The sequence below is a fragment of the Podarcis gaigeae genome (assembly GCF_964106915.1).
Source record: "Podarcis gaigeae genome assembly, chromosome: 8".
Taxonomy (NCBI): domain Eukaryota; kingdom Metazoa; phylum Chordata; class Lepidosauria; order Squamata; family Lacertidae; genus Podarcis; species Podarcis gaigeae.
Genome location: NC_139684.1, coordinates 19,894,694 through 19,921,323, shown reverse-complemented (window position 1 = coordinate 19,921,323; position 26,630 = coordinate 19,894,694). Strand labels below are relative to the sequence as shown.

At 46.7% G+C, this 26,630-nt stretch overlaps 1 protein-coding gene across 4 annotated transcripts in view; it reads left to right on the top strand.

Moving 5' to 3' along the window:
• Positions 1 to 26,630, top strand: part of DVL1 (dishevelled segment polarity protein 1) — an 88,615-nt gene that overhangs the window by 11,102 nt on the left and 50,883 nt on the right. For 3 of the 4 annotated variants that reach the window (XM_083752600.1, XM_083752602.1, XM_083752603.1), the window contains exon 2: positions 24,963 to 25,032. In XM_083752600.1, coding sequence (XP_083608726.1) covers positions 24,963 to 25,032 — 70 coding nt within the window. Of the gene's footprint in view, positions 1 to 2,619; positions 2,753 to 24,962; positions 25,033 to 26,630 lie in introns of those variants that run through there. The other variant, XM_083752601.1, reaches the window with a different exon arrangement.

Genomic DNA, 26,630 nt, shown 5'->3' with positions numbered 1-26,630 from the left:
GTCTAGGGGTAGTCAACCTTTTTATACCTACCACCCACTAATGCATCTTTCTTGATGGTCAAATTTCCTTACCGCCCACCAGTGCACAATGGAAACTGGATTCAGCTTGTGCCGTAGAACCCCCTACCACCCACCTAGAATCCTGAAAAGCCCACTAGTGGGCGGTAGGGACCAGGTTGACAACCCCTGGTCTAGTTTAAAGATGGTTTGAAGTTGCCCAACAGACTGAACAGGCACACAACTCACCTGTTCGCAGGCATCCCAACTACCGGTATATTGAGATTCTGGCGTATTAGGTGACTGGGCGTATTAGACAACCCCCAAAATTGACAGCTGCAATTTGGGGGTTCATCTTATAAGCCCATTTGCCTAATACGGTGGGCAGCTCCACGCTGGGAGAAAGCCAAGTTAAAAAGTCGTCTTATACACCAGAATCTACAGTATATATTGTGTTCCTATTTAAATCAGAGTACCGGTAGCTCTTTTTCTGCTTTTGCATCTGTACATCTCAGAGTATGCAAATTCAAAGTGCTGGTGTTTAAAGCCCTAAATGGCCTTGGCCCAGTATACCTGAAGGAGCGTCTCCACCCCCATCGTTCTGCCTGGACGCTGAGGTCCAGAGCCGAGGACCTTCTGGCGGTTCCCTCACTGCGAGAAGCAAAGCTACAGGGAACCAGGCAGAGGGCCTTCTCGGTGATGGCGCCCGCCCTGTGGAACACCCTCCCATCAGATGTCAAAGCAATAAACAACTACCTGACATTCAGAAGACATCTTAAGTCAGCCCTGTTCAGGGAAGTTTTTAATGTGTGATATTTTAGTGTTTTTTGGTTTCTATGAAAGCCGCCTGGAGTGGCTGGGGAAACCCAGCCAGATGGGCGGGGTACAAACAATTATTATTATTATTATTATTATTATTAATAATAATAATCAGAGTAGCTCTTTTTCTGCTTTTGCATCTGTACACCTCAGAGTTTGCAAATGTTACATAACACTGCCATCCTCTTTCTCTCTCATTAATTGGTCTGATTGTTATTTTTAAGTGTGTGTGCGTGTGCATATGCTAGACTTAATTGTTCACTTGATATGTTGTGAGCCACTTTGGGCACAGTTTTATGGACAAGTGGCATACAAATAATAAAATCGTAGAACTGCAGAGCTGGAAGGGATCCCCAACTTCCTTGCAAGGCAAAAATTGCAGCTAAAGCATCCCTGACAGATGACCCTCCAACCTCTGTTTTAAAAGAACAGGTGATTATGATGTAACCTGGAAAGAGGGCAAGGCATGGCTGGCTGGCATCCTGAACAGGAGGGCTTCCTAGGGCAACACTTGGTTGCCGGCACTAATTTTCTCCTTAAAGCTCCCAGAGAGGGCTCAGAAAACTGGGACTGTTTTGCAAGGCTTCAGAAAGTAGAGGCTCTTCTTGCTAAACCAGGGCAGTTGGAGCGAGTGCATACAAATGGGGATCAGGTGAGTTTTTGGAACTCCCCCACCCCAAGAACTGTGGGAGTTCTAGTTGAGATCTTGCAAAGCTACAGTTCCCAAATGACCCTTGACAAATGACAGACTTCCCAAGCTTCTCTGTGTATGTGGGTGGGGAGTCATGTTCTTTATGTCTGCTGCCTGTGGCTAGCTTTTGCAAACCATTTCCAGCCATTTCTCCTTTGCCGCCTCCCCAACAGCCCTGAGCAGGAACAATCTCTCTCGTGGTCTGGGTGTGGCACGTTCTTTTATTACCCGCGGATGCTATGAAAACACAGCCGGGGGATGCAGGGGACGGGGCCCTTTTCCTGTGGTTTTTGTGCTCCGGGGGGAAGAACGGTTAAGCAAAACAAATCAATCAGGGGGCTCTGATCTGTGCGGCCCTCCCCTCTGAGTGAGCTCCCTGGCAGCTCCATGTGCGAAAAAAGTTGAACTCCAGGCATTGAAGAGGTCCGGGTGTGTATGGAGAAATATACAGTTTATTGTCTTTGATGCTCATTCAGCTTTGAATCTGCACCTGATATGTGGACAACTTCCACTGGTATTCTGCAGGGAATAGGATAGCTCAGTGGGTAGAGCATGAGACTCTTATTCTCAGGGTTGTGGGTTTGAGACCCATGTTGGGCAAAAAGGGGCTGGACTAGATGACCCTTGTGATCCCTTCCAACTCTTAAGATTCTATGATTCAACCTTGATTCCGTCTCTATGTTAGTGGTAGAGAACCTTCTGGGCAACCCTTGGGAGAGGGCATGGGTGGTGGACTCTCCTTCCTTGGAGGTTTGTACACAGAGGTTGGATAGCCATGTACCAGGGATGCTTTGGCTGTGTGATTCTTCCATTGCATGGGGTTGGGCTAGATGACCCTCAGGGTCCCTTCCAGCTCTACAGTTCTATGACTCTGTGGTTGGAGAGCTGCATCACAAAATTCAGACAAGAGCAGAACTAACTTAGTTGGTCTTTAAGGTGCTACTGGAAGGAATTTTTTTTGTTTTGACTATGGCAGACCAACACGGCTACCTATCTGTAACTGAGTTCCCTGCAGTGAATGGAAGCTGGCTATATTGGAAGCTGATTTCTACTGAGACAGACGACTTCTCCATCTAGCTCTGTTTCAGCAGCTCTCCAGCGTTTCAGGCAAGGGGAGTCTCCCCCAGCCTTATTGGCGATGCTGAGAATTCAACCTGGGACCTTCTGCATGCAAGACAGATGCTGTACCACTGAGCTGTGGCCCTTACCTCTGACTGCCACCAGCCACTGCTCACGTGGGATGATGCGAGTTGTAGTCCAACATTTGCAAGGCACCAACTCGGCTACCCCTGTATTAGCACTCAAGACACAAAACCGGCTGCCACAAGATGTCTTGGGCAGCTTCAAAAGAGGGATCCGGCCAGTTCATTTAGTGGGGAGGACTGGTTTATCAGTGGCTATCATCCGTGACAGCCCAATGGAGCCTCTTTGTTCAGAAGCAGTTTCCCTGTGAATACTCCGTGGTGAAAAGCAATAATGTTGCCTCCCTGCCCTGCTTAGAGGCTTCTGGATTGGCCACTCTACAAAGTGGAATACTGAGCTTAGATAGGCCTTGGGTCTGATCCAAGAGGCCTGGAAATGAGCTTGGAATTGGGAACTTGGAAATGGGAGTATCTCTCTTGTGAACTCTCGGTAGCCTCTGGCATTCCCCAGGCAAGGGTGTGTGGATGGACCACCTAGCAGGCTCACATTTCGGAAAATATCCTAGTCAAGGAAGCATCTGTTGAGTGTAATGCTTGAAACATCTGCCTTTGGGGAACTGACATACCTCCCTGCCTCCAAGCACCCATCAGACACCTTTTCTTTTCCCATGTAATGCAGGCAGGGAAAAGAGATATTTCTTTCTCTCGTCTCTCTCCAGTGTTTGTAGGCTGTGGGCAGGCAAAAGAGGCAGAAGAGGTAAAGCACACCCCGTAGCTGTAGCTGAGAATCTGCACCCTGATTTCTCCGGAGGGAGAATCCTCATGTTCACACACCCCGTTCATATTGGGCTTTTAGAATTGTACAACCAGGGTTGCATCCAATGCTTTACGTGCTCAGCGTAGTCCCATTGAAAGTAATGGGCCTAGGTTAGTCATGACCACTAATTTCAATGGATGCACCCCTTGGAAGGGGTCCTAGAAGTCATTTAGCCTAACCCTCTTTACTCGATGCAGGAAATCTGTGTCCACAGCACCCCTGACAGATAGCTGTCCAGCCCCTGTTTAAATATCTCCAGTAAAAAATCCAGCGTAGTGATAAAACTGCTGGCATATTTGCAAAGCTAAGCAGGGTCCGGTCCAGTTTCAAATTGGATGGGGGACTGCATGCTGAGATTCCTGCATTGCTAGGGGTTGGACTAAGGACCCTTGGGGTCCCTTCCAACTCTACAATTCTATGATCCTCAATATGTCTGTCCATGATGTGAGATGACTGGCAGGTGGTTTGCCCCGCCCACCTGCCAAAGTCATCCCTTAGGTTTGGAGAAAGATAGTGCTCTGGCCAAAAAGGTTCCCAACCCCTGATCTGGTGTGTCAGGAAGAAAGCTAAACTCAAACACTTCCCCCTAGCATGCTATATTTCTGTGTGCAGAGAGGACTGTGGGTTGTCCTCTTCCCCTTGGGTTGTCCAAGCTTCCCTGCACATAGAAATCCAGCATGTGAGGTGGGGCCAGTCAGAACTAGCCCGCAGAGCAGGGAAGAGGAACCAATGGCCTTTCAGATGTTGCTGAACCACAGTTCTCATCAGCTTCAGCCACTTCAGCAGCAGTCAGGGATGATGGGAGTTGTAATCCAGCAGCACCTGGAGGGTTACAGGGTTCCCATGCATGCTATAGAGCAGTGTTTCCCAGACTTGGGTCTCCAGCTGTTTTTGGACTACAACTCCCATCAACCCTGACCATTGGTCCTGATAGCTAGGGATGATGGGAGTTGTAGTCCAAGAACAGCCAGAGGCCCAAGTTTGGGAAACACTTCTCTGGTCTACATTCCTGACAGCCTCTCCAACTCTGGGCATCTGTCCACTTCCTGGTTCAGCTGTCTAAGAGAGGAGACCACCTCCTAAGGAAACACGAAGTAGTAATTTAATTTAATTACAATCAATCAATCAATCAGATGTTCCGAAAAGGAATGTTGCAGAGCTTGGAAGGCCTTCGGAAAACAGCAACAAAAAATGATCAAGAGGTCAGGTGTCTCCCTTATGATGAAAAGCCACAACATTCGGGGCTCTTTAATTAAATTAATTAGCAAACATTTAATTAATTAGAGAAAATACATAGGTAAGGGAAACATGAGAAAAGTGCATAAAATAATTCACATTGTTCAGGAAGTGGCTAGAGGACCAATGAAGCTGAATGTTGGAAGATTCAGGAAAGATAAAAGAGATGACTTTTACACACAATGTGCAAAGTTAAGTTTAGGATTTGCCACCAGATTGGATGGCTTTAAAATAGAATTAGAGGAAATTCGTGGAGAAGAAGGCTTTCTGTAGCTATTGGCCGCAATGGCTATGTTCTGCCTCTGCTGTTGGCAACAGTATGCTGCCGAAAGCCAATTATTAGGAATGGCAGGTGGGAAGAGTGGCTGTTTCACTCAGGCCATGCTTGTGGTCTTCCCACACAGACATCCAGTTGAGAACAGCGTGAAGGGCTTATGGCCCAATCCATCAGGGCTCTTACAAGTAATAAAATGTGATTAGAATTCGAGCACCAAAGTATCTCCTAACATCTGAAAGGCTGAAGAGTGGGCAGACATCTTCCAATGCCTAGAGGCCTCAGGAAACCCATGGATCCTTTTGGCTCTGTTTGAGATCTCTGGTGGCCTCACCCAGATGCCCAAACAAGGACCACTGTGACAGGGCTTCCTTCAGAGTCTGGGCTGAAAGTCTGGAACGGCTGGTTGTCTTCTGACAACTGTCATTCAGCACCCTCCAGTTCTAAAGAGTTTTGTATTATATAGCATGCAAGAGAATCGATACGGATTGATTTTTCTTTTGGTGTGTGCAGTTGTCTGAGCATGCAATTTTCTGACTTGGGGGCGTGAGGAGGGTGTGTTTGCTGCCTTTCGCAGAGTTGGACCATGTTATATTTTTGAGATTGCAATGGATTTCTCCCCAGTCGCTTGCCTCTTCTGAAATGCAATTGAAATGTCTAGCTGTCCATCTTGGGGTGATCTCCCACCGCACCTTCATAGGAACATAGGAAACTGCCTTCTACAGAGTCAGATTGGTCCATGTATCAGCTTTCCAGGGTTTCAGGCAGGGGGCAATCTTATCCCTACCTGGACATGTCCAGGATTAGACCTAGGACCTTCTGCATGTAAAGCAGATACTGTACCCCTTCTCTCTCTCTCTCTCTCTCTCTCTCTCTCTCTCTCTCTCTCTCTCTCCCCTCTCCCTCTCCCTCTCCCTCTCCCCCCTCTCCCTCTCCCTCTCCCTCTCCCTCCCCCCCCTCTCTCCTTTCGTCTTCTCAGCTGCCTGGAGTTCCTCACTGCAGAAATTATTTTTAAAAAACCTTGCCTCCTCCCCTCTTCCGCAGCTATGGATAAAGGCTCTTTGGAGAGAGAACAATTTTATTTCATCCTGCCTCTTTAAGTATGAAAAAGAATTCAAAGCTCCTCTCTTAGGTGTGAGAGGAACTTCCCCTCCCCATGTCTTGTATCTGGGGATGGAGTTTTCCATGTGGGGATGTGTAGCTAACAACAGGAAAAGCAAGATGGGTCACGAGAAAACCTGTCTGAATAGGAAGGTCTTAACCTGCATGCAAAAGGATAGCAAAGAGGGAGCCAATCTTGCCTCTCTTGGGAGGGAATTCCACAGGGAGCAGCCACAGAAAAGGCTCTGTCTTGTGTCACCACCAACCATGCTTCCGGTGTTGGTGGGACCAAGAGAAGGTGCTCACCTGAGGATCTTAGCACCTGGGCAGGTTCATATAGAGCAGGCTTCCTCAGCCTCGGCCCTCCAGATGTTTTTGGCCTACAACTCCCATGATCCCTAGCTTGCAGGACCAGTGGTCAGGGATGATGGGAATTGTAGTCTCAAAACATCTGGAGGGCCAAGGTTGAGGAAGCCTGATATAGAGAGATATGAATGTTAAGAGTTTTGTGTGAGAATCTGTGCCCTCTTGTCAACTCAGATATTGACTTACCGTATATTCACATGAATAGCTTATCTCGATGTATGTGGCCACCATGTTGCATTTGAGGTCTTATTAAAAGAGGAATGCAGACTTGACAACCCTGGAATCTGCCCCTCTCTTCAGGACCTGGGAAATCAGATGTTTCTCTTGGAGTCCAGATCTGGACAATTCAGTGGGCTCCTCAATGGATAATCCTGAGTCGAGGTCATTATTGGAGGAATTGCATTGGGCGAGCGGGCACACAAAAGGAGGTTTGGCATGGTTCCCACTAAGATGTCAATAGCGGCTTGTATGCTAATGAATATTGGCTCTGTGTTGGCAGGGGTTGGGGAGGGACAGCGGCGTGGCCTTTGGCTCAGCTCTGTCCGTCTCCAGCATATTTTCGTTGCACAAGGCTGTTCTGTTCTCAAGTGCGGGCACATCCACGCGTGTCTGCCCCTTAATAATTAATTGGAGGCGACAAGCTGGTGAGCAAATACAGAAGTGAAATGTTCATGGAAGGCCTACATCCTTGCCTTTGGTCACATGCTCAGAGGCCCTAGGGTGCTGGCCGACTGTTGAAGTGGGTGGTTGTGTAAGGTAAAGTCACGGGAGACGGGAGTGGGATGAAGTATGCTGCAAAAACGCGTGGGCAGCTTCCTAGCATCCTGAACAGGAACTCTCTGTACAGCAACATTTTGTTGCAGACCCCACTTTTAAGCCTAATAATAATAATAATGGGATTGTATCCGTTGCTCGTTCTACTGAGAGAAGTTCATAAAGGTAAAGGGACCCCTGACCATTAGGTCCAGTCATGGCCAACTCTGGGGTTGCGGTGCTCATCTCGCTTTATTGGCCGAGGCAGCCAGTGTACAGCTTGCAGGTCATTTGGCCAGCATGACTAAGCCACTTCTGGCGAACCAGAGCAGCCCATGGAAACACCGTTTACCTTCCTGCCGGAGCGGTTCCTATTTATCTACTTGCACTTCAACGTGCTTTCGAACTGCTAGGTTGGCAGGAGCAGGGACCGTGCAATGGGAGCTCACCCCGTCACGGGGATTCGAACCGCTGACCTTCTGATCGGCAAGTCCTAGGCTCTGTGTTTTAACCCACAGCATCACCCGCGTCAATAATAATAATAATAATAATAATAATAATAATAATAATAATGGGATTGTGTCCATTGCTCGTTCTACTCAGAGAAGTTCATAGACGTGGCTAATTAAGGTTCATTAATTCCAATGGGTCTACTCCCATGATGATGATGAAATGCAGGAACCACCCCATGAAGTACTGTACAGATGATACAAATGAGTGTGACACAACGTGTCGCATCCGGGGTGGGAAGCCTTTGGCCCTCCAGATGTTGCTGAACTACAACTCCCATCAGCCCCAGCAAGCATGGTCGATGGCCTGATAGTGGATAGTAATTCAGCAATATCTGGAGGGCCAAAAGGTCCCCACTCCCAGCATTATGAAAATAATCAGCTTTAGGCTGCCACCTTAACCTCACTTACCTGGGAGGAAGCTCCACTGAATTTCTTAGTAGCCTTGCTGGCTTTTGAGCAAATTGCTGCTTGCTGGCCACAACTAACCAGATTGCAGAGGGAATTAACAAAGAAAATAATTATTGTGGGGAAAAACAGACTGTAATGCCACCAGATAAATAAGGGAGTGAACTGTTGTGAACCCACCAAGTGACTGAAGGTGCTGCTATCTTCACTTCCTGCAATAGAAGGAGGATGGTAATAGTGGTCCACCTTGTAGGTATGTTGTTAGGGTTAAGTGATTGATGGCCCAATCATACACATGCTTACCTAGGAGTAAGTCTCGCTGAACTCAGCAGAGCTTACTTCTAAGGAAATGTACATAGGTTAGCACTGTCAGAGCCCTTCTCACAATACTTAAAATACACACTGCTTGTGAATAATATTTTGTGCATCTTATGTGATTGATTTTTATAGTGTGCTCTCTCCATGGTCCCCATGGATGGGAAGGCAGTATTTGGAACTAAATTAATGATTTACTTCACAGGCCAGTATGGAAAGCCTGCAAGCAGGACCTGAGTGTAGGTGCAGTCTTCCCACTTGAGATTACTAGGTTTCCTTAATCCAGCGGTGGAGGGAGAACATAGTGATTGAGCTGTTTGTTTATTTACTGCATTTCTATCCCACCTTTTTCTCCAAGGAGCTAAAAGTGGTATATGTGGTTCTCCTTGTTTGACCCCTGCAACAACCCTGTGAAATGGGTCGGGCTGAGAAGGTCGCCCCAGTTAGCTTCATGGCTGAGTGGGGATTTGAACCCCAGCTTCTCAGGTCCTAGTCCCGCACTCTAACCACTACACCACACTGGCCATTGATAACATTATCCTCTGTGTTCACTGCATCCGAGTGACATTGGAACTGGGCCCCAGGCTCCCGCGTCCTCCTCTTCGGGGCATATGTAGGGCGATGGGAGTGTCGCACGGAATGCATTCCCTGTGTACCGTGGTTAATTGGTTCCTCTTTGTCTCAATGCTCCTTTCGCCCTGCAGTAATTGTGGGGGTGGCCCAGGTGTTGTAAGATGCAGGCGCATAACACATTGTCTGCCAGTAAGCTCCGGTGCTCTCATCTCAGCTGGCTGGGGAAGGCTCCATTGTGTCATTTGCGCTGTTGAAACCCTGTTCAATGTGCGTCCCATGAGGAAGTGTGGGGCAGGGGCAACAGGAATCAGATGGGAGTGGGGTCACACAAACTGCGTTCTGAGCCTGTGACACTGTGGTTTAAGTTCCTCCTGTTGTGTGTGTGTCCCAGAAAGTTCCTTTCCATCCGGTTGGGTCTTGACACGTTTTAATGAGTCATGAATTTATTTTCGGTGTACGAAGAATTTCAGAGGTGTTGAAGACGGGGTGGGGTGGGGGAGACATTTAGAGTGCCACAGTTTCCCCCATCCTCTTAAGGAACATGTAGTGGGTTGTTGTTTTAAAATACAAAGAGGGGCGAAAGTGACTGAAGAATGTGGGAACAAAGATCTCAATCGGATAAAGGAGAGTGTCTTTTGTGCCCGCAACCGATCGGCAGACCCGGGATTGGTGAAGCTGACGAGCCTGTGACATAATTGATTTTGCCAGGCTTGGCAGGCTGATGGAAAGCGACTCCCGGTGACGGCTTTTAGGATCCAATTGGTTTTGACAGCCTTGAGTCAGTCGCTGCCACCCCAAATGAGGAACATCGCTCTGGATGGAAGCAGCTCTGGTTTCCCCTTCTCTTCCTCTCTGCATCAGGAGCACTCAGCCTTCAGTCCTCCTGTCCTGACCCCTTGCCAGCTTTGCAGTTCCCTGGATGAAGTCTGTAATGAGGCTGCTCTCATTCGTTGGGAAGTCGTGCGTCCTTGAGGCCGATTGGAAGCAGGGCTGGAGAAGCATTAACTAGGAGAGAAGCATTAATTAACACCCCCTAGCATTAACTAGGGGAATCGACAGGTTTGTCTCTCCCTGGTCAGCACAGGCCAAGCACGAGGTTGCTGACTGGTTAGCTATCCTTGTCACTTCTGATGTCTTATCCCTAGTCTGTGACTCCAGGCTACTGGTAAAGGTAAAGGGACCTCTGACCTCGTGGCCGACTCTGGGGTTGCGGCGCTCATCTCGCTTTATTGGCCGAGGGAGCTGGCATACAGCTTCCGGGTCATGTGGCCAGCATGACTAAGCCACTTCTGGCGAATGAGAGCAGTGCACAGAAATGCAGTTTACCTTCCCACTGGAGTGGTACCTATTTATCTACTTGCACTTTGACGTGCTTTCAGACTGATAGGTTGGCAGGAGCAGGGACCGAACAACGGGAGCTCATCCTGTTGCGGGGATTCAAACCGCCGACCTTCTGATCGGCAAGTCCTAGGCTCTGTGGTTTAACCCACAGCGCCACCCGCGTCCCTCCAGGCTACTGAGCCAACCTCAAAAGATCACAAACTTTGTAGGAACGGCTTCACAGTCCCTGAAGTAGCCAGTCCCAGTCAGACCAGAGGGCTGGATGTTCTGGTACTGGAGACTCTGCAAGTCACACCTTCATTGAGTGTTCTCCCCCCATGCTCCCACTGGAATGCTTCCTTTAATTTTGATCATGCCTCTTCTTTGCCTGGATAAAGGATAGAGAGGGGTATGTGAGTGGGTGTAGAAACTGGCCTTCTGCACAAAGGTGAAATTTGCTTTCCTTGCTCTGCCCACTTTTTCCTCTGGCCCTGCCCACCATGCCATGTGGCCTCCGGAAGACATCCCAGAAGGGAATGCAGCCCTTTGGTTGAAAAACCAATCTGCGTCTTCTCCAGGCTGCCAGCAAACTGATGCTGCCTCTTTAGCAAGCCTTGGCATGCTCTGGGAATCGGCCAGCCTGTGCGCTCTTGAACTTGGGAAGGCCGATTTGGCTTTCAAGTGAGCACAAGGCAAATAAAATTCTGGCGATGGCTGTGTAAACAAAGCAGGGATGTTTGTTTTTTTAAAAACCCAGAAAGCCTTGAACATGTAGCATTCCAAGAGGCTGAAAGAGGGCCTATCTGCACTGTACTTTTAAAGCAGCGCGATACCACATGGAGCAGTCATAGCTTCCCCCAAAGAATCCTGGGAAGTGTAGTTTGCTGAGGGTGCTGAGAGTTGTTAGGAGACCCCCATTCCCCTCACAGAGCTACAGCTTTCAGAGCAGTCCAACAATTCATTCATCTTCACAGGGAGCTCTGGGGATACCATACAAAATACAATAGCATATGAGGTCAAAGTGCTGGCAGGGAAAATGTGCACCAAAATGTTAAATGAGGCAAAAATTAGAAGCTGAAGCAGACAGGTTCATCCACTGCCAAAATCTGTATCGAACTTCCTTGAAAGTCGCAAATGTTAATCGAGGGATGAGAGAGCTTCTGCAGCTCTGAGCTGAGGAGCTTGCCTTGTTTATCGGAAGATCTGGGGCCTGGAATGTGTGTTTGGGGTGTGCCAGGAGTGCAAGCAGATGGCAGCGCTGTTTTAATGAGGGCACGGCCTTCCCTGCCGCAAGGAACTCGGGGAGCTCTCAGGTGCTGCCTTCCTGCGTCGGTTTTGCATTAGGCAGCTACCAGGGGACACCTTAAACGACTCCTTCTCGAAGCAGAGGCTCAAACCAAACAGCCCAGTAGAACGAGGCGAGTGAGCCAGATGCCTGTTGCCAGCTGGCTGTTAAGTGCCCCGCCTAGTACCTTTAGGGCTCCGCTGAATGCAAAGGACTGGGTGCGCGGTTCGTCCTTTATTTATTTATTTTAAAAAAAAACTGTTACGGCACTGTGTTCTCAGGGCAATTAACAAGTTGGGCAATTCATTAAAGAGGGCGGGAACATGGCCAGCGGAAACTGTACAGGACGCTGGATTTGCGTTGTAAATTGTTTTAGGGCCAGACCGGCTTAGGAAAGCAAGGCGACGGAATAAAAATATAAATCTTCCTGTCGTGCCATAATAGCAGCACGTTTTGTTTTGTTTTTACGATAATATGCCACTGTGTACCAAAGCCCACTGTTTAGCCATGCTTTGGCAGATTCAGTTGCCTCCCGCTGCTGGCTTCGGTAGGTGGCGCTGTGGTCTAAAACACTGAGCCTAGGGCTTGCCAATCAGAAGGTCGGCGGTTCGGATCCCCGTGACGGGGTGAACTCCCGTTGCTCGGATCCAGCTTCTGCCAACCTAGCAGTTCAAAAGCACATCAAAGTGCAAGTAGATAAATAAGTACCACTCTGGTGGGAAGGTAAACGGCGTTTCTGTGCGCTGCTCTGGTTCGCCAGAAGCGGCTTAGTCATGCTGGCCACATGACCCAGAAGCTGTCTGTGGACAAACATCGGCTTCCTCGGCCAGTAAAGCAAGATGAGCATTGCAACCCCAGAGTTGTTTGCGACTGGACTTAACTGTCAGGAGTCCTTTACCTTTACCTTATAAGACCATTGTAAGACTTCAGGTCATGTCCACATAAGAAGAGCAATGCTGGATCAGGCCAGTGTCTTGTTCTCACAGTGGCTGACAAGATGCCCTTGGGAAGCCTGCAAGCAAGATCCGACCACAAGAGCCCTCTCCCCTCCTGCATTTTCCGGAAACTGGCATTCAGAAGTGTTGCTGTCTCCAATCATGGAAGCAGAGCATAGCTATTGTGGCTAATAGCCATATCACACATTTAAAGCCTATTTAAAGTACAGTGGTGCCTTGGGTTAAGGACTTAATTTGTTCTGGAGGTCCGTTCTTAACCTGAAACTGTTCTTAACCTGAGGTACCACTTTAGCTAATGGGGCCTCCTGCTGCTGCCGCCACGCGATTTCTGTTCTCATCCTGAAGCAAAGTTCTTAACCCGAGGTACTATTTCTGGCTTAGCGGAGTCTGTAACCTGAAGCGTCTATAACCTGAAGCGTCTGTAACCTGAGGTACCACTGTACATGGATCCCCCACCTCTGCAAACCTAGGAACCGTGGCATGTTAAGGGTTCTGGGAATTGTAGCTCTTGGGGGGGGGGGAACTATAGTTCCTAGGATATTTGGTGGAAGCTCCATACATTAAACATGTTTTAAATATACGGTGTGGATGGTCTGTTGGTGAGAGCCCTTCAGCACTCACTCCTCAATTTTCACCAAACTGCAGATGGCGATTAGGAGCCAAATATGGGATAAAACAGCAGGGGCATTGCAGTGAGGCTGTGCTTTCACCGCACACCAGAATGGTTTTCAACTGGTGCCAGCTCCTGCCACTGACTCAGCAAGCTTTGTTTGGGTTGGCCCCCGCGTGGACATGCGCACAAGGCAAGGCGATGTGTCACTGAGCACTTTCTCCCTCGCTCTTGCCAATGTGCAGTGCGCCACTTGGTTCCAGAGCCTCATTTTTATTTTATTTTTTGGCACCCAGCCCCTGACAGCGCGAGCTGCAGGCAGAACCTCTTGCTCTGTGACTCATGGCTTCTTCTCAGAAAAAAGAAGGTGGGGCTGCAGCTGCAGATGAGGCAGCAGCAAGACCAGTATCTTCCTCACCTGTGTTTTGGAGATGTGTCTCACCTCTCAGGACAATCCTAAGTGCTTATAGTGAACTCCATCTCCGTGTGTCTGAGAAATCGGTCAGTTGCTTGTTGCTCTCCTTGAAGGAGCAGGTGCGCAATCTGGCGAAGCTTCAGGATCCAGCTCTATCACTTGGACGTCCAAGTAGCCTCAGTAGCTAGAAAACCCTTTCCCAGCTGTGCCAGTTATGATCGCTGTCATTCAGGCATTGGTAACTTCTACGAGGGACTTCCCTTGTGTTTGATCCTGTAATAATAATAATAATAATAATAATAATAATAATAATAGTTTATTATTTATATCCCACCTATCTGGCTGGGTTTCCCCAGCCACTCTGGGCGGTTCCCAACAAAATATTAAGGGTAAAGGTAAAGGGGACCCGACCCCTGACCATTAGGTCCAGTCGTGGCCGACTCTGTGGTTGCGGTGCTCATCTCGCTTTACTGGCCGAGGGAGCCGGCGTACAGCTCACAGGTCATGTGACCAGCATGACTAAGCCGCTTCTGGCGAAACCAGAGCAGCGCATGGAAACGCCGTTTACCTTCCCGCCGGAGTGATACCTATTTATCTACTTGCACTTTGACGTGCTTTCGAACTGCTAGGTTGGCAGGAGCAGGGACCGAGCAACGGGAGCTCACCCCGTTGCAGGGATTTGAACCGCTGACCTTCTGATCGGCAAGCCCTAGGCTCTGTGGTTTAACCCACAGCACCACCCGTGTCCCTAACAAAATATTAAAATACGATAATTCATCCAATGTTAAAAACTTCCCTAAACAGGGCTGCCTTCAGGTGTCTTCTAAAAGTCCGATAGTTGTTTATTTCTTTGACATCTGATTGCAGCTAGTGCAGTATTCTGCAGTACGGTTGGTGACAAGAGGGAGATCTCCTTAGCTTATAACACCTCTGCTCATAGATCTTAACCGGCTGCCAATTTGTTGCCAAGGCAAGTTCAAGGTGTTGCTGTTAGTATGTAAAGCCCTTAACAGCTTTGGACCAGTTTACAGCTGGGATCGCCTTACCCCATATGTGCCCGCATGAGACTGCTTTGATCTGTGGAACTGGCACTGTTACAGGTGCCACATAAAGCATCCTGCACTTGTAAGAAATCAAACTCCTAGCATGGCAGCACGTACCCTTTGGAACTCCCTGCCCATTGACACCAGGCAGCTCCCTTCGTTGTACTCTTTTGGAAACCTGCTTAAAACATATTTGTCTAAGCAAGCCTATCAAGACATGTAGAATGCTCATCTATCTTGGTCCAATAAGTTGCCACAAAGGATAATTTACTATTATTTGTTTTACACTTAATTGCTTTCAGTATTAATGTGACATTAATGTGAAAATTCTTGAGGATTTTGTGCTCTTCCTTTCCCCGCTCCAACAAAGCAGACTTGAGGTGGCCTACATTTCCTGCCTTTCCACACTTGGTGCTGCAGCCGAGAGGCCTGGGAGTCGTTCTCTTGCGGAGGGCAGCTTCATGTGTTGTGGTTTTCAAATGGAAAAAGTGTATTTTGAGAGTGCTCCTCCCCCACCCCACCCCGCCGCCTGCCTCTTCTTTGTCTGGGTAGCTCAGTTGGTTAGAGTGCAGTGCTGATAGCACCAAGGTTATGGGTTCAATCCCTGTACGGGACAGCTGCATCTTCCTGCATTGCAGGGGGGTTGGACTAGATGATGCTCAGGGTCCCTTCTAACTCAAATGATTCCTTACAGGACCTGCACACATGGGGTGCCCTTTCTCCTGTTCTGCCCCAAATCTTCCAACATTCTTCTAACAATCTACCTACAGGACTGCCTCTCCCGCTATGCCCCACGGAGGACCTTAAGGTCCATAAACAGCAACACCCTAGTGGTCCCGGGCCCTAAGGAAGTTAGATTAGCTTCAACCAAAGCCAGGGCCTTTTCAACTCTGGCTCTGGCCTGGTGGAACGCTCTGTCTCATGAGACCAGGGCCCTGCGGGATCTGATTTCTTTCCGCAGGGCCTGTAAGACAGAGTTGTTCCACCTGGCCTTTGGCTTGGAGCCAATTTGATTCCCTCCCCCTCTTTCTTTTTCCTTTCTCCTCCTGTGATGAGGCTACATTTTAATGTTTCAGTATTTTAATTGTTGCATTTTAATCTTGTTTTTAAGTTGTATTCATTCAACTTGTTTTTATTATTGCTTGTTAGCCGCCCTGAGCCTGGCCTTGGCTGGGGAGGGCGGGGTATAAATATAAATTATTATTATTATTATTATTATTATTATTATTATTATTCAGCTGCATTGAATGCCCCTGAGTTCTAGTGTTAGGAGAGAGGGAGAAAAACTTTTCTCTACCCACTTTCTTTAAGCCCGGCATAATATTATAAACTTTTGTGATGTCACCTCTTGTTCACCTTTCCCCTAAACGGAAAAGTCCCAGATACTGCAGCCTTTCGTCATACGAGAGTTAACTCCTTCCAGGCCACTATTGCAAAACATATGAGCATACCAGTCCATGGTGTGTGTGTGTGTGTGTGTGTGTGTGTGTGTGTGTGTTGGAAATGGCAAATCTAGGAGGACTTTTTCTGACAAGATCCAAATCAATCAGGTATCACCCCACTTACGCAGGGGTTGCATTCCTGCTCCCTTACTCTGCATACTAAGGGCTTCAACAGGTAAATGGAACCAAATACAGTGGTACCTCGGGTTAAGTACTTAATTCGTTCCAGAGGTCTGTTTTTAACCTGAAACTGTTCTTAACCTGAAGCACCACTTTAGCTAAAGGGGCCTCCTGCTGCAGCCGCCGTGCCACCAGAGCACAATTTCTGTTCTCATCCTGAAGCAAGGTTCTTAACCCAAGGTACTATTTTTGGGTTAGCGGAGTCTGTAACCTAAAGCGTATGTAACCCAAGGTACCACTGTACATCAATACTTCCCATTTTCTGCCCTGTCAGTCCCAATGGGCACCAGCTTCCACAGGACACAGGCAGTTATAACTTAGTGTTCCTAGTGTCGCAAATTCTCTTTTCAGATCTAGGGGTGAGTTTCATAGATTTGAGCGCTGTCATAGGCCAGGCGCAGGAATAGCAGGCCCAGGGAATGTGAGTTCCGGCATTCCGAAAGAAATCAGTCTGCCAGTGTCCGCAGCGAACCAAAAGGGAAGCTACGGGAAGTTGGAGGAGCGTTCCTCTTCAGCCCAGAGGACTGGCCCTTTAAGGCTCTGAAGTTCTTTCAAAGGGCTGGAGCCTGGAGGAGGTATAAGATACCCCAGTCTGCTCCCAACCTCTGCTAGAGCAAGTTGCTCGCTAGGAGCTCTCCATTTGCCTTGACGCTTTCCCTGTGAAGTCTGGCCTTGGGCCGCAATGCAATAGCTCTCCCAGACAAACTGTAAACTAACAAACCATAGAACAAATCTTAGTTACGGCTCATGGTTAGTTGAGAGAGAAAGCTAAACTGGGAGCAACACGCTAGGGCCTGGCTCAGTGTGGAGCAGCAGAACGACCAGGTAGGAAGAAAGCCAGAGTCATCTATCCTGGAGCTCATATGTTCGTGCTACACCATGGTTTGTTTTAGCATTCTGTGCAAACCATGGCCAGAAGAACAGGCTCCTTCGCAAGAGGTATCTAAGCAGAAACTGGGTAGCCATCACTCAGGGCTGTTGCAAGATTCTGGCGCTGAGTAATGGGTTAGACTAGATGAACCTGCAAGAGGGAAGGACTGTAACTCAGTGGCCGAGCATTTTCTTTTCTTTTCTCCCCCCCCCCTTTTTAGTTTTTATTAAATATTACAAGAAAATAAAAGGAAAAAATAAATAGAAACAAAAATCAATACATTACACTGTAAACACATTTGTCTACGTATTTCCCAACATACAGAGTAGAAAAGGAGAGACAAAAGTTAAAAGAAAAAAAATACTTTTCATATTCAATAGTACCAAATTTATACATCAAACATTACAATATATAATGCATTTGTAGTGTCAAATCCCACTATCTCTGCCCGAAGCCCTGGAATGCCGCTGCCGGTCATTGCAGAGTTGAATGAATATATTAGGCAATTTCCTATGTTCCTACAAGGTTTCTTTCCAACACCGCGATTCTGTGTATGGGGGGGAGAGGAAGCCGGCGTAAGCCACACCCACCCAGCTTAAACTGGCGCTAGCTTTTTCCTGTGCCAAAGGTCCCGACCAAATATCAGCTTATGTTTTGAACCAGCTCCTCCTCTTGTCTGGAATTTCTGCCCAACCCTCGTCCTCCAGAGGGAAATAAAACAAAACAACCTTGCTATTTTAAGAGTTGGATGTTCCAACAGCTTGTGCATAATTGCTCCCCGGAGAGAAGGAAAGCCAAGCCAGCTGTTCTAGGGGGGCTTGTTTGGGGGGGCTGTGGTGTTCGCAGCCCCCTAGCAGTTGAAAGAACCTCCTGCCCAGAGTAGTTTTGTTTTCTGCTCTTGGAAACGAGAGAGAGAAATGGGCTGAGAGTGCTGGAGTTAAGCAGGCCTGGGAGACCAGGATTCATTGGTCCTGTGAGGTTGGCTGGATGACCTTGGGCCAGTTGCTTGTTTTCAATATAACCCGCCTTGCAAGGTTGCTGTGAGGTTAAAGTGTTTGCTTGTGTGTGTGTGTGTGTGTGTGTGAAAGAGAGAGAGATAGATGACGGAGGGGGGAGACCCTTGATTGCATTTAAAGCCAAACTTGCCTAATTTTCACTTCCCGAAACAAAATGTGAACCCAACTGCAGCCATCTTTCGAAACTCATGGTTCTCTGAATTTCTGCTGTGTGATTTCGCCGGCCGAGCCATGTGTACAAAAATGCATGTATGCGGGTAAAGTGTGCATGAAAATCCACATATTAACGGAAATAACATAAACAAATGCATTAGGATGAATTTGCTATGCAAAAATTGGTACCTTCGGGAAAAATTAGTGGGATTAAAATGAATATTTATTTTAATGGGGGGGGGGCTTGGTCAAGCATTCTAAGCCTGCTAATGGAAAGATGGGACATGATAGTATGCGATATTGCACAGCCCCATAAAAGTGCATGTGTGTGCATGCATGCGCTCCATCTAAGCCAGCCTAAGGAGTTTCAGCTTCACAGTGCAAACATGAGATGTTAAAATCTGCAAGGTGTCTGTTCATTTATTTATTGATTTGATTTGAGAAGGTTTATCCACTGGCCGGAGGCAGGAATACTGGGAATTGCAAGTGAGGAGAGTGGCTCTTGCGCTGGGGTAACTCTTTGGACCACTGTGAGAACAGGATGCAGGACTATGTGGGCCTCTAGGTGGCCTAATCTAGCAGCCAAGCTCTTCTTAATGTTCTTAGGACATATCAGGATTAACGTTAGATAATGCCTGTGAAGGGCGTTGAACACTCGAGCATTATGTGCATGTTCAGTTTGGTTAAGGAAGAAGTGCTTTTCCATGGTAACTTTTTAGCTCAGTGGAGGAGCAGGAGTGGACACCGTGGGGTTTTTTTGGTACCACTTCCTGTCTTGTTGGCCACACTCAAGATTGTCCTTCCTTAGCATGGAATGTGCCAGCGCAAGATCAATAACGCCAGTTGTAACTTGAAGAGCTTGAAAGAATGGTTGTGGCAGATCTTTTATTTATGATGTGCCAAAGCATTTGATGTGAGGATATTCCGCTCTCTTTGGACCCCCTCCCCCTTTTCTTACAAGCGCTTGGCAGAATTTATATGTTAAAAGATGGTGTGTGTATGTATAGAGAGCCCCTCCAGATGCACACTTGGTTGTGCATTCATGGTGATTTGTCCTCATGATGCTGTTGGGGTTGTTATACATGATCCCGCTTTCAGTACTGCAAATGCTTTGGGGCGAACATATTGTTTCATTTCCAATGGGTGCATGTCCTAAAGCTTCTTGCTGAAATCCTGCAACTTTTTATATGCCATCAATAATATTACCGGGGAGTGGGAGGGAGGGAGGTTGTCCTGCTTTCACTGTACAGTGGTACCTCGGGTTAAGTACTTAATTCGTTCCGGAGGTCCGTTCTTAACCTGAAACTGTTCTTAATCTGAAGCACCACTTTAGCTAATGGGGCCTCCTGCTGCCGCTGCACCGCTGGAGCATAATTTCTGTTCTCATCCTGAAGCAAAGTTCTTAACCCAAGGTAATATTTCTGGGTTAGCAGAGTCTGTAACCTGAAGCATATGTAACCTGAAGCGTATGTAACCCGAGGTACCACTGTACTATAGCACCAGAGTGGCAATATTGATGGCAATAATCTGCGAACACTGGGGAGGCATTGCAGAACAACTACTGTAATAAAGTAGAATTACATGTCCAGGACAAATCTACCACTAACACACTATTACTGCATCAGTGACATGCTGCAGAATGTACAGTAGCATCAAACAAAACCAGCAGTCAGGAGATTGTGTGTATGGATGCACATTCACACCCCCCCCCCTACACATACATAGACCTCTTGCCCACGTGACCATCAAGCTTTGGAGTTGGGTATTTGGTGTGGGTGCTGGGGGGGGGGGGTCACTGCGCCATTGCCTGGACAACCTTTGCCCACTTCTGCGGATTCAAAGTTGGATGGAAAGCTGACGTCACATCACACTTGCCAGAGGGCTGCATGTCACGTTCAGTGTGATGAGCATCTTGTTGATGCCTGCTCTGGATAAAGAGGAGTGTAGCCAAATCAGCTTCAGCGCCTAACTGTTGAAAATTGACTCTCTTGTTTGCTTGGTTGCCTGGCAGAAACCCTCACTCTCCAGAGGCGAGTGGCAATTAGCCTGTCCAAATTTGCTACTTGCCACGGCCCACTTGTAAGAAAGGAGATAAGTACTGTTGAAAGAGATGACGATGATGCCGTACTAATTTGCTGCTCAATCTCTCTTCCCCACCCCACCCCATCTTAACCTGATTTGTTTCCCCCCAAGGCGACTCTTAAAAGGCTTCGAAAAAATAAAAACAGAGGGGGAGCAAACTCTCTTTAACACGTTCTGCTGATTAAATTGCTGCCAGGAATGTGTGATGCAATAAAAAAAAATGTGGAGCATTGAGAGCGGAGCTATCGAACTCAGTGTTTTAATAACTAACCACCCGAAGCATGTGTGAATCAGAGGCGCTGTTCAACTTCTAATGTGGTTTTGTTAATTCACCTAATATATATTCTGCTTGTGCGCTGGTGGGACAAACAAACAACCGACACGGCCTTGCAGTGCAAACCCAGTACAGTCATACCTCATGTTATGTCTGCTTCACGTTATGTTCTTTCAGGTTACGTCCCACGGCGACCTGGAAGTACTGGAAAGGGTTACTTTCGGGTTTCGCCGCATGCACAGAAGTGCAAAATGACGTCTTGCGCATGCACAGAAGTGGTGAATCGCAACCCGTGTGTGCGTAGACACGCTGCTGCGGGTTGCGCTCTTTTCATGTTGCGAACGGGCCTCCAGAACGGATCCCATTCGCAACTGGAGGTACCACTGTATTGTCTGCTCTGGCCGGTAGTGGCTCTGGAAGATCCCAGCTCAGGACCGAAGCACGACCTGCAGGACCTAAGCAGAACAACATTCTCCCCTTCTGTGGTTCCATTCAGAATCATAATGCCTCTCTGTTCATGGAAGCAGAGCATATCCGTCGTCATCTTCTTCTTTGGCGATCATTTGTAGCTGAGTAAGATTGTCTTCCGTGAACACAGTCTTAACAGTGAGTCCTTAAGTGACTGTGGAGGCCAATTCTGGATCCACATGTCCTTCTACAGTGGGGACATAGGTTTCCGGGCAGGAGTTGATCAAGGTGAGAGTTTGCCAAACGTGCCTTCTTCTTAGCATGTTCCTCCCTTTCATCCTGAGTTTGAGCGTCTTCAAAGTCCATGACACCTTTGGTAAAGGCTGCTCTCCAATTGGAGCGCTCACAGGCCAGTGTTTCCCAATTGACGGTGCTTCTGTTTTTTAAAAAGCAAAGTTTATTTTAAACATCTTCATTTCATTATATATCATTTCCTAATATTTAACAATTTTATAATCCCACCACATATGAAAAAAAGTTTTACATTTCCAACACTTGCTTTCTTTAGTTTTGTACATTTTGCTAATTTGACAGGAGTTAGATACCATCTGTACATCATTTTCGTATAATTTTCTTTAATCACCACACATGCTGTAAATTTTATGTCATTCTTCCATAGTTTCCCCCCATTCCTCCATCTGAATATTGTGCCCACATCTTGTGCCCAGGTCGCAAGGTGGTTAGATTGGTCTCAACTAGGGCCAGGGCCTTTTCAGTACTGGCCCCGACTTGGTGGAACGCTCTGTCACAAGAGACTAGGGCCCTGTGAGACTTGACATCTTTCCGCAGGGCCTGCAAGACACAGCTGTTCCGCCTGGCCTTTGGTTTGGACTTAGTCTGACCCTTATGTTTCCCTCACCTTACGGTCTTGATTTATCAGCTACTTTAAAATGAAGCTGCATTTTAAATTGCATTTTAACCTGCATTTTAGATTGGTTTTTTTCTCTCTCTCTCTTTTTCCCCTATTATGTTTTACTGTGATTTTATTGGTGTTAGCTGCCCTGAGCCCGGCTCTGGCCAGGGAGGATGGGGTATAAATAAAATTTATTATTATTATTATTGTTATTAATCATGACTGACCTGCCCTACAGTCTGGATCCAATACTGATAAAGCCTTGTTACACTTAGGTTCTCTGCAAGTAGATTTCAGGTGTCTTATCCTCAAGCGGGAGAGAAACACAGTCCTCTGTCTGATTTCTGCCTTTTGCAAACGCATGTGGGTTTTTAAGGGTACCTTTTTGATGATGCTTTGAAGACTCACTCCTTCCTTTGTGCCCCCCACCCTCGCATGGCAGGAGAACCACGGAGGGAATCATTAAATAAACGGAGGGAGTGGTGTTTTTAAAGGAAGCAAACAACGCCAAAAAAGCCAAACCACACAACACCGGATTGATGAGGTTTCCAGTTGGTGGTATCCCCCCCTTGGGACCAAAATGGAAAGATCTGAAGCGAAGCAAGGAGGAAACAAAATTGTGTTTGTTTTGTGAAGGGAGAAGCAGCTCATTTCCCCCTCCGGAGATGAATTCTCAATTTGTGGGCTAGAGAGACACTAATATGGGTTGAAATATTGCAGGTGTGCAGCCAGAAGCAAATTCATTAACTAATTAAACTCAACCAGGGGATCAAATTATCAGTCCTAGAATCATAGAGCTGGAAGAGGGACCCCAAGGGACATCTAGTCTCACCCCCTGCAATGCAGGAACCACAGCTAAAGATATAGGTATATCAGTATTCAAATCTGAATTGTTAAATTGTGTTATTAGTGTTATTGTGGTTTTTGTTGTATGTGTTTTTTGTGGTTGCTGTTTGTATTGAAAAAATGATTTAAAAAAAACAACAGCTAAAGAATCCCTGACAAGCGGCCACTGGATCTCTGTTAAAAACAACAGCGACAACAACCAGTGAAGGAGAGTCGATCACCTTCCGAAATCCAAAATTGTCAGTTTTTTGAAATTCCAAACCTTCATAACTCAAAAACGGGATGAGGTGAAAAATTAAAATTTTAGATTTAAACTTAGTTTTGCTCATTCAGCGAGTGTACAAAATATTAAGAAAACCGGATGACATTAGGTAAAAAAGAAAGAAAGTTGGATCACTTGAATGGCCCCTCTGAGTCTTGTCTTTTCCAGGTTAAACATACCCAGTTCCCTCTATGCCTAGAGAAAGCTCACTGCTCAATCTCTGTGTGGTCAAGAGGGAATTTCCTTTGCCTGCAAAAGGCCTTGGGTTCAAACTCTGGCAGCTCCAAGTTTCTTAAGAGAGAGAGAGACAGAGAGAGAGAGAGAGATCAGTTACAGTACAGTCATACCTCATGTGACGTCCGCTTCATGTTACGTTCTTTCAGGTTACATCCCGCGGTGACCTGGAAGTACCGGAAAGGGTTACTTCCGGGTTTCGCTGCTCGCGCATGCGCAGAAGCGCAAAATGACGTCACATGCATGCGCAGATGCGCCGCTGCGGGTTGCGTTCTTTTCATGTTGCGAACGGGCCTCCGGAACGGATCCCATTCGCAACCAGAGGTACCACTGTACTTAGTGAATAGTTTGAGTGGGAAGGACCTTGGAGGTGATATAGATCAAGACCCCTCCCCAGTGAAGGAATTTTCTGACCACAACATCGCCAACAAATGGGGCTGGTTAATTGCTGATTGTTGGTAAAATGTTTTTGATTACTCATTTTAAACAGTTTTTTACTGATAACGTCAATAGCTTTTTGTAAACCACAGGGTTTTTGTTACACTCAAGCAGGGCATACATTTTTTAACATAACGTAAGTAAGTAATGCTCCCCCACCCACCCGGGAAGCCCGCTTTAACCCTTTCCATGCCAGCCTTCCAAGAAGACTGTCAATACAGTCATTTTTATTTTTTATATATTTCTTTTGATACTGCTGGTTGTGTGTGTGTCTCTCTCTCTCTGTGTTGCTGTTTTAGTATCTTTGCTTGGTTATCTGTCATTTATATATTTTTAAAAATGGGCTAATTTCATTCTGGGAGGGGTTAACTCCTTAGGGCTGATGACCAGCATCTTTTAAACAGTTTGAGACCAGTTTGGCTGTGAGATCACCTCGCTCCATATACACCCACTTGACTGCTGCAAGATCTACAGACCTGACTGTTACTGGTGCTGCATTATATTTGTTCCACAGTTGTAAGAAGTTGATTCTTTAGTGTGGCTGCACCTTCACATTGACATCAGACACTGTCCTCTTCACTGTGCTCTTTTCAGTGCCTGCTAAAAACATTTTTGTGTAGGCGAGCCTGTCGAGATATGTAGAATGTTGACGTGCGTTTGAATCTGGCTTTCAGCTTATTGATTTTAATTTTTTTAAAAAATGTTTTAAGTTGTTTTTTTTAACTGTTTTTTATTGATGGTTTCATTGTTTTCTTCTAGTTGTAAACCACTCTGTGGTTTTTAAAAACATTCAGTCAAGCAGTATATAAATTTTATGAAATAGATACAGTGGTACCTCGGGTTACATAAGCTTCAGGTTACAGACTCCGCTAACCCAAAAATAGTGCTTCAGGGTAAGAACTTTGCTTCAGGATAAGAACAGAAATCGGGCTCCGGCGGCACGGTGGCAGCAGGAGACCCCATTAGCTAAAGTGATGCTTCAGGTTAAGAATGGTTTCAGGTTAAGAACGGACCTCCGGAACAAATTAAGTACTTAACCGGAGGTACCACTGTAGATAGATATAGATAGATAGATAGATAGATAGATAGATAGATAGATAGATAGATAGATAGATAGATGCTTTCCTTCTTTTCAAAGCACTGCACATTAAAATGCCATTCTCCGAGATGAACTCCTGATGTTTTCTTGTTTCTCTCATCTTCATCCATCCAGGGTTGTGAAAGAGGAGATCTCAGACGACAATGCAAAGCTGCCCTGCTTCAATGGACGCGTCGTGTCTTGGGTATGTAGAGCCCTTTCAGTTCTACGATCGGTAGAAATGTTTTGGGGCCCTGTAGGAGCTGTTGCTTGATCTAATAACATAAGAGTGGTTTTACAGTCCATCCCTTTTCTTGGAAAACTCAATGTTTATACAATGTTAGAACAGTTCAAAACAATTCCCAAAATTAGGCAGTTTCTCATTAAAATCCCATCAGATGTTAACTGATAGCCAATCCAAACTATTTCCGCCCATACCTAGTCTGAGAATACCACTGTGGGTGCACAATTGTTTTGCTGATGTGTGCTTGCATTGCTTTGGAAAAGGCCAATTAGGATAATTAATGGCCTTTAAGTGCAAACTGTTTGGACGTGGGTGGCACTGTGGTCTAAACCACTGAGACTAGGACTTGCTGATCAGAAGGTGGGCGGTTCAAATATCCGCGACGGGGTGAGCTCCCGTTGCTCGGTCTCTGCTCCTGCTAACCTAGCAGTTTGAAAGCACATCAAAGTGCAAATAGATAAATAGGTACCGCTCCGGCAGGAAGGTAAACGGCGTTTCCGTGCACTGTTCTGGTTCGCCAGAAGTGGCTTAGTCATGCTGGCCTCGTGACCCAGAAAAACTGTCTGTGGACAAATGCCGGCTCCCTTGGCCAGTAAAGCGAGATGAGCGCCACAACCCCAGAGTTGTTCGCGACTGGACCTAGCTGTCAGGGGTCCTTTACCTTTACCTTTAAGTGCGAGCTGGATCCAATTCCTACCTCGCTTCTAATTCTGATGTCCAGGTTGTAAGTTATGATTGCAGCATCCCAGTACTATCTTAAGGCCTGGCTTCTACACTCTGCCTGTTTGGCGTGGGCCTGGTTCCCACCTGTGTGTTTGCCTCTTAACAGTGGCTGCCACATAACCATGACAGGTAAAATATCTCTGGTACACCTTCCACATTCCCTCATATGCCTTTGTTTTTCTGCACAGGCTGTGTGCTCAAGCTTCATGGGGCCACATGTTTAGAAATCAAGTGATGGTGTTTTTTGTTTTTAGCCAACAGGTGCTTTGCTCTAATGCCCTTGCTCTGCTTAAAAGCCTGCAATCACACTATTATTATTATTATTATTATTATTATTATTATTATTATTATTCCACTCTGCAGAATTTCCCATGCTTGCCAGCAGATTCTGCAGGCACTACACTCTTGGCTCTGTGTGTGTGTGTGTTTCGCCGTTTATTTTGTATTGGGAGGTTTATGAGCGGTTTGCCGCGATTCGGCGTGGCTTTACGACTCTTGAGGGTGACTCACAGCTCTAACGTGCCTTTAAGTCAAATGGGGGTGGATTTATGAGTGCTTTTAAAGCTTGGTGTGGATATATTCATTTTTCTACGATCCTTTTACCAAACATTTCTTCAGACCTGTCCTAGTTCTTGAGTTGTATCCCTAGCTAGTTCTGCTCAGAGAGTAGCTAGTGAACATGGCTAATTACGGTCCATACATTTCAGTGGGTTTACTCTTGAGTAGAGTTAGTTGGCTATAACGCCTTGTTCCTAGCATCATTACTTGACAGTTACTGAGGGCTGCTGGGTAGACTTCAAATGCATTTGCTAGGCGCTTTTATGAAATAATGTGTG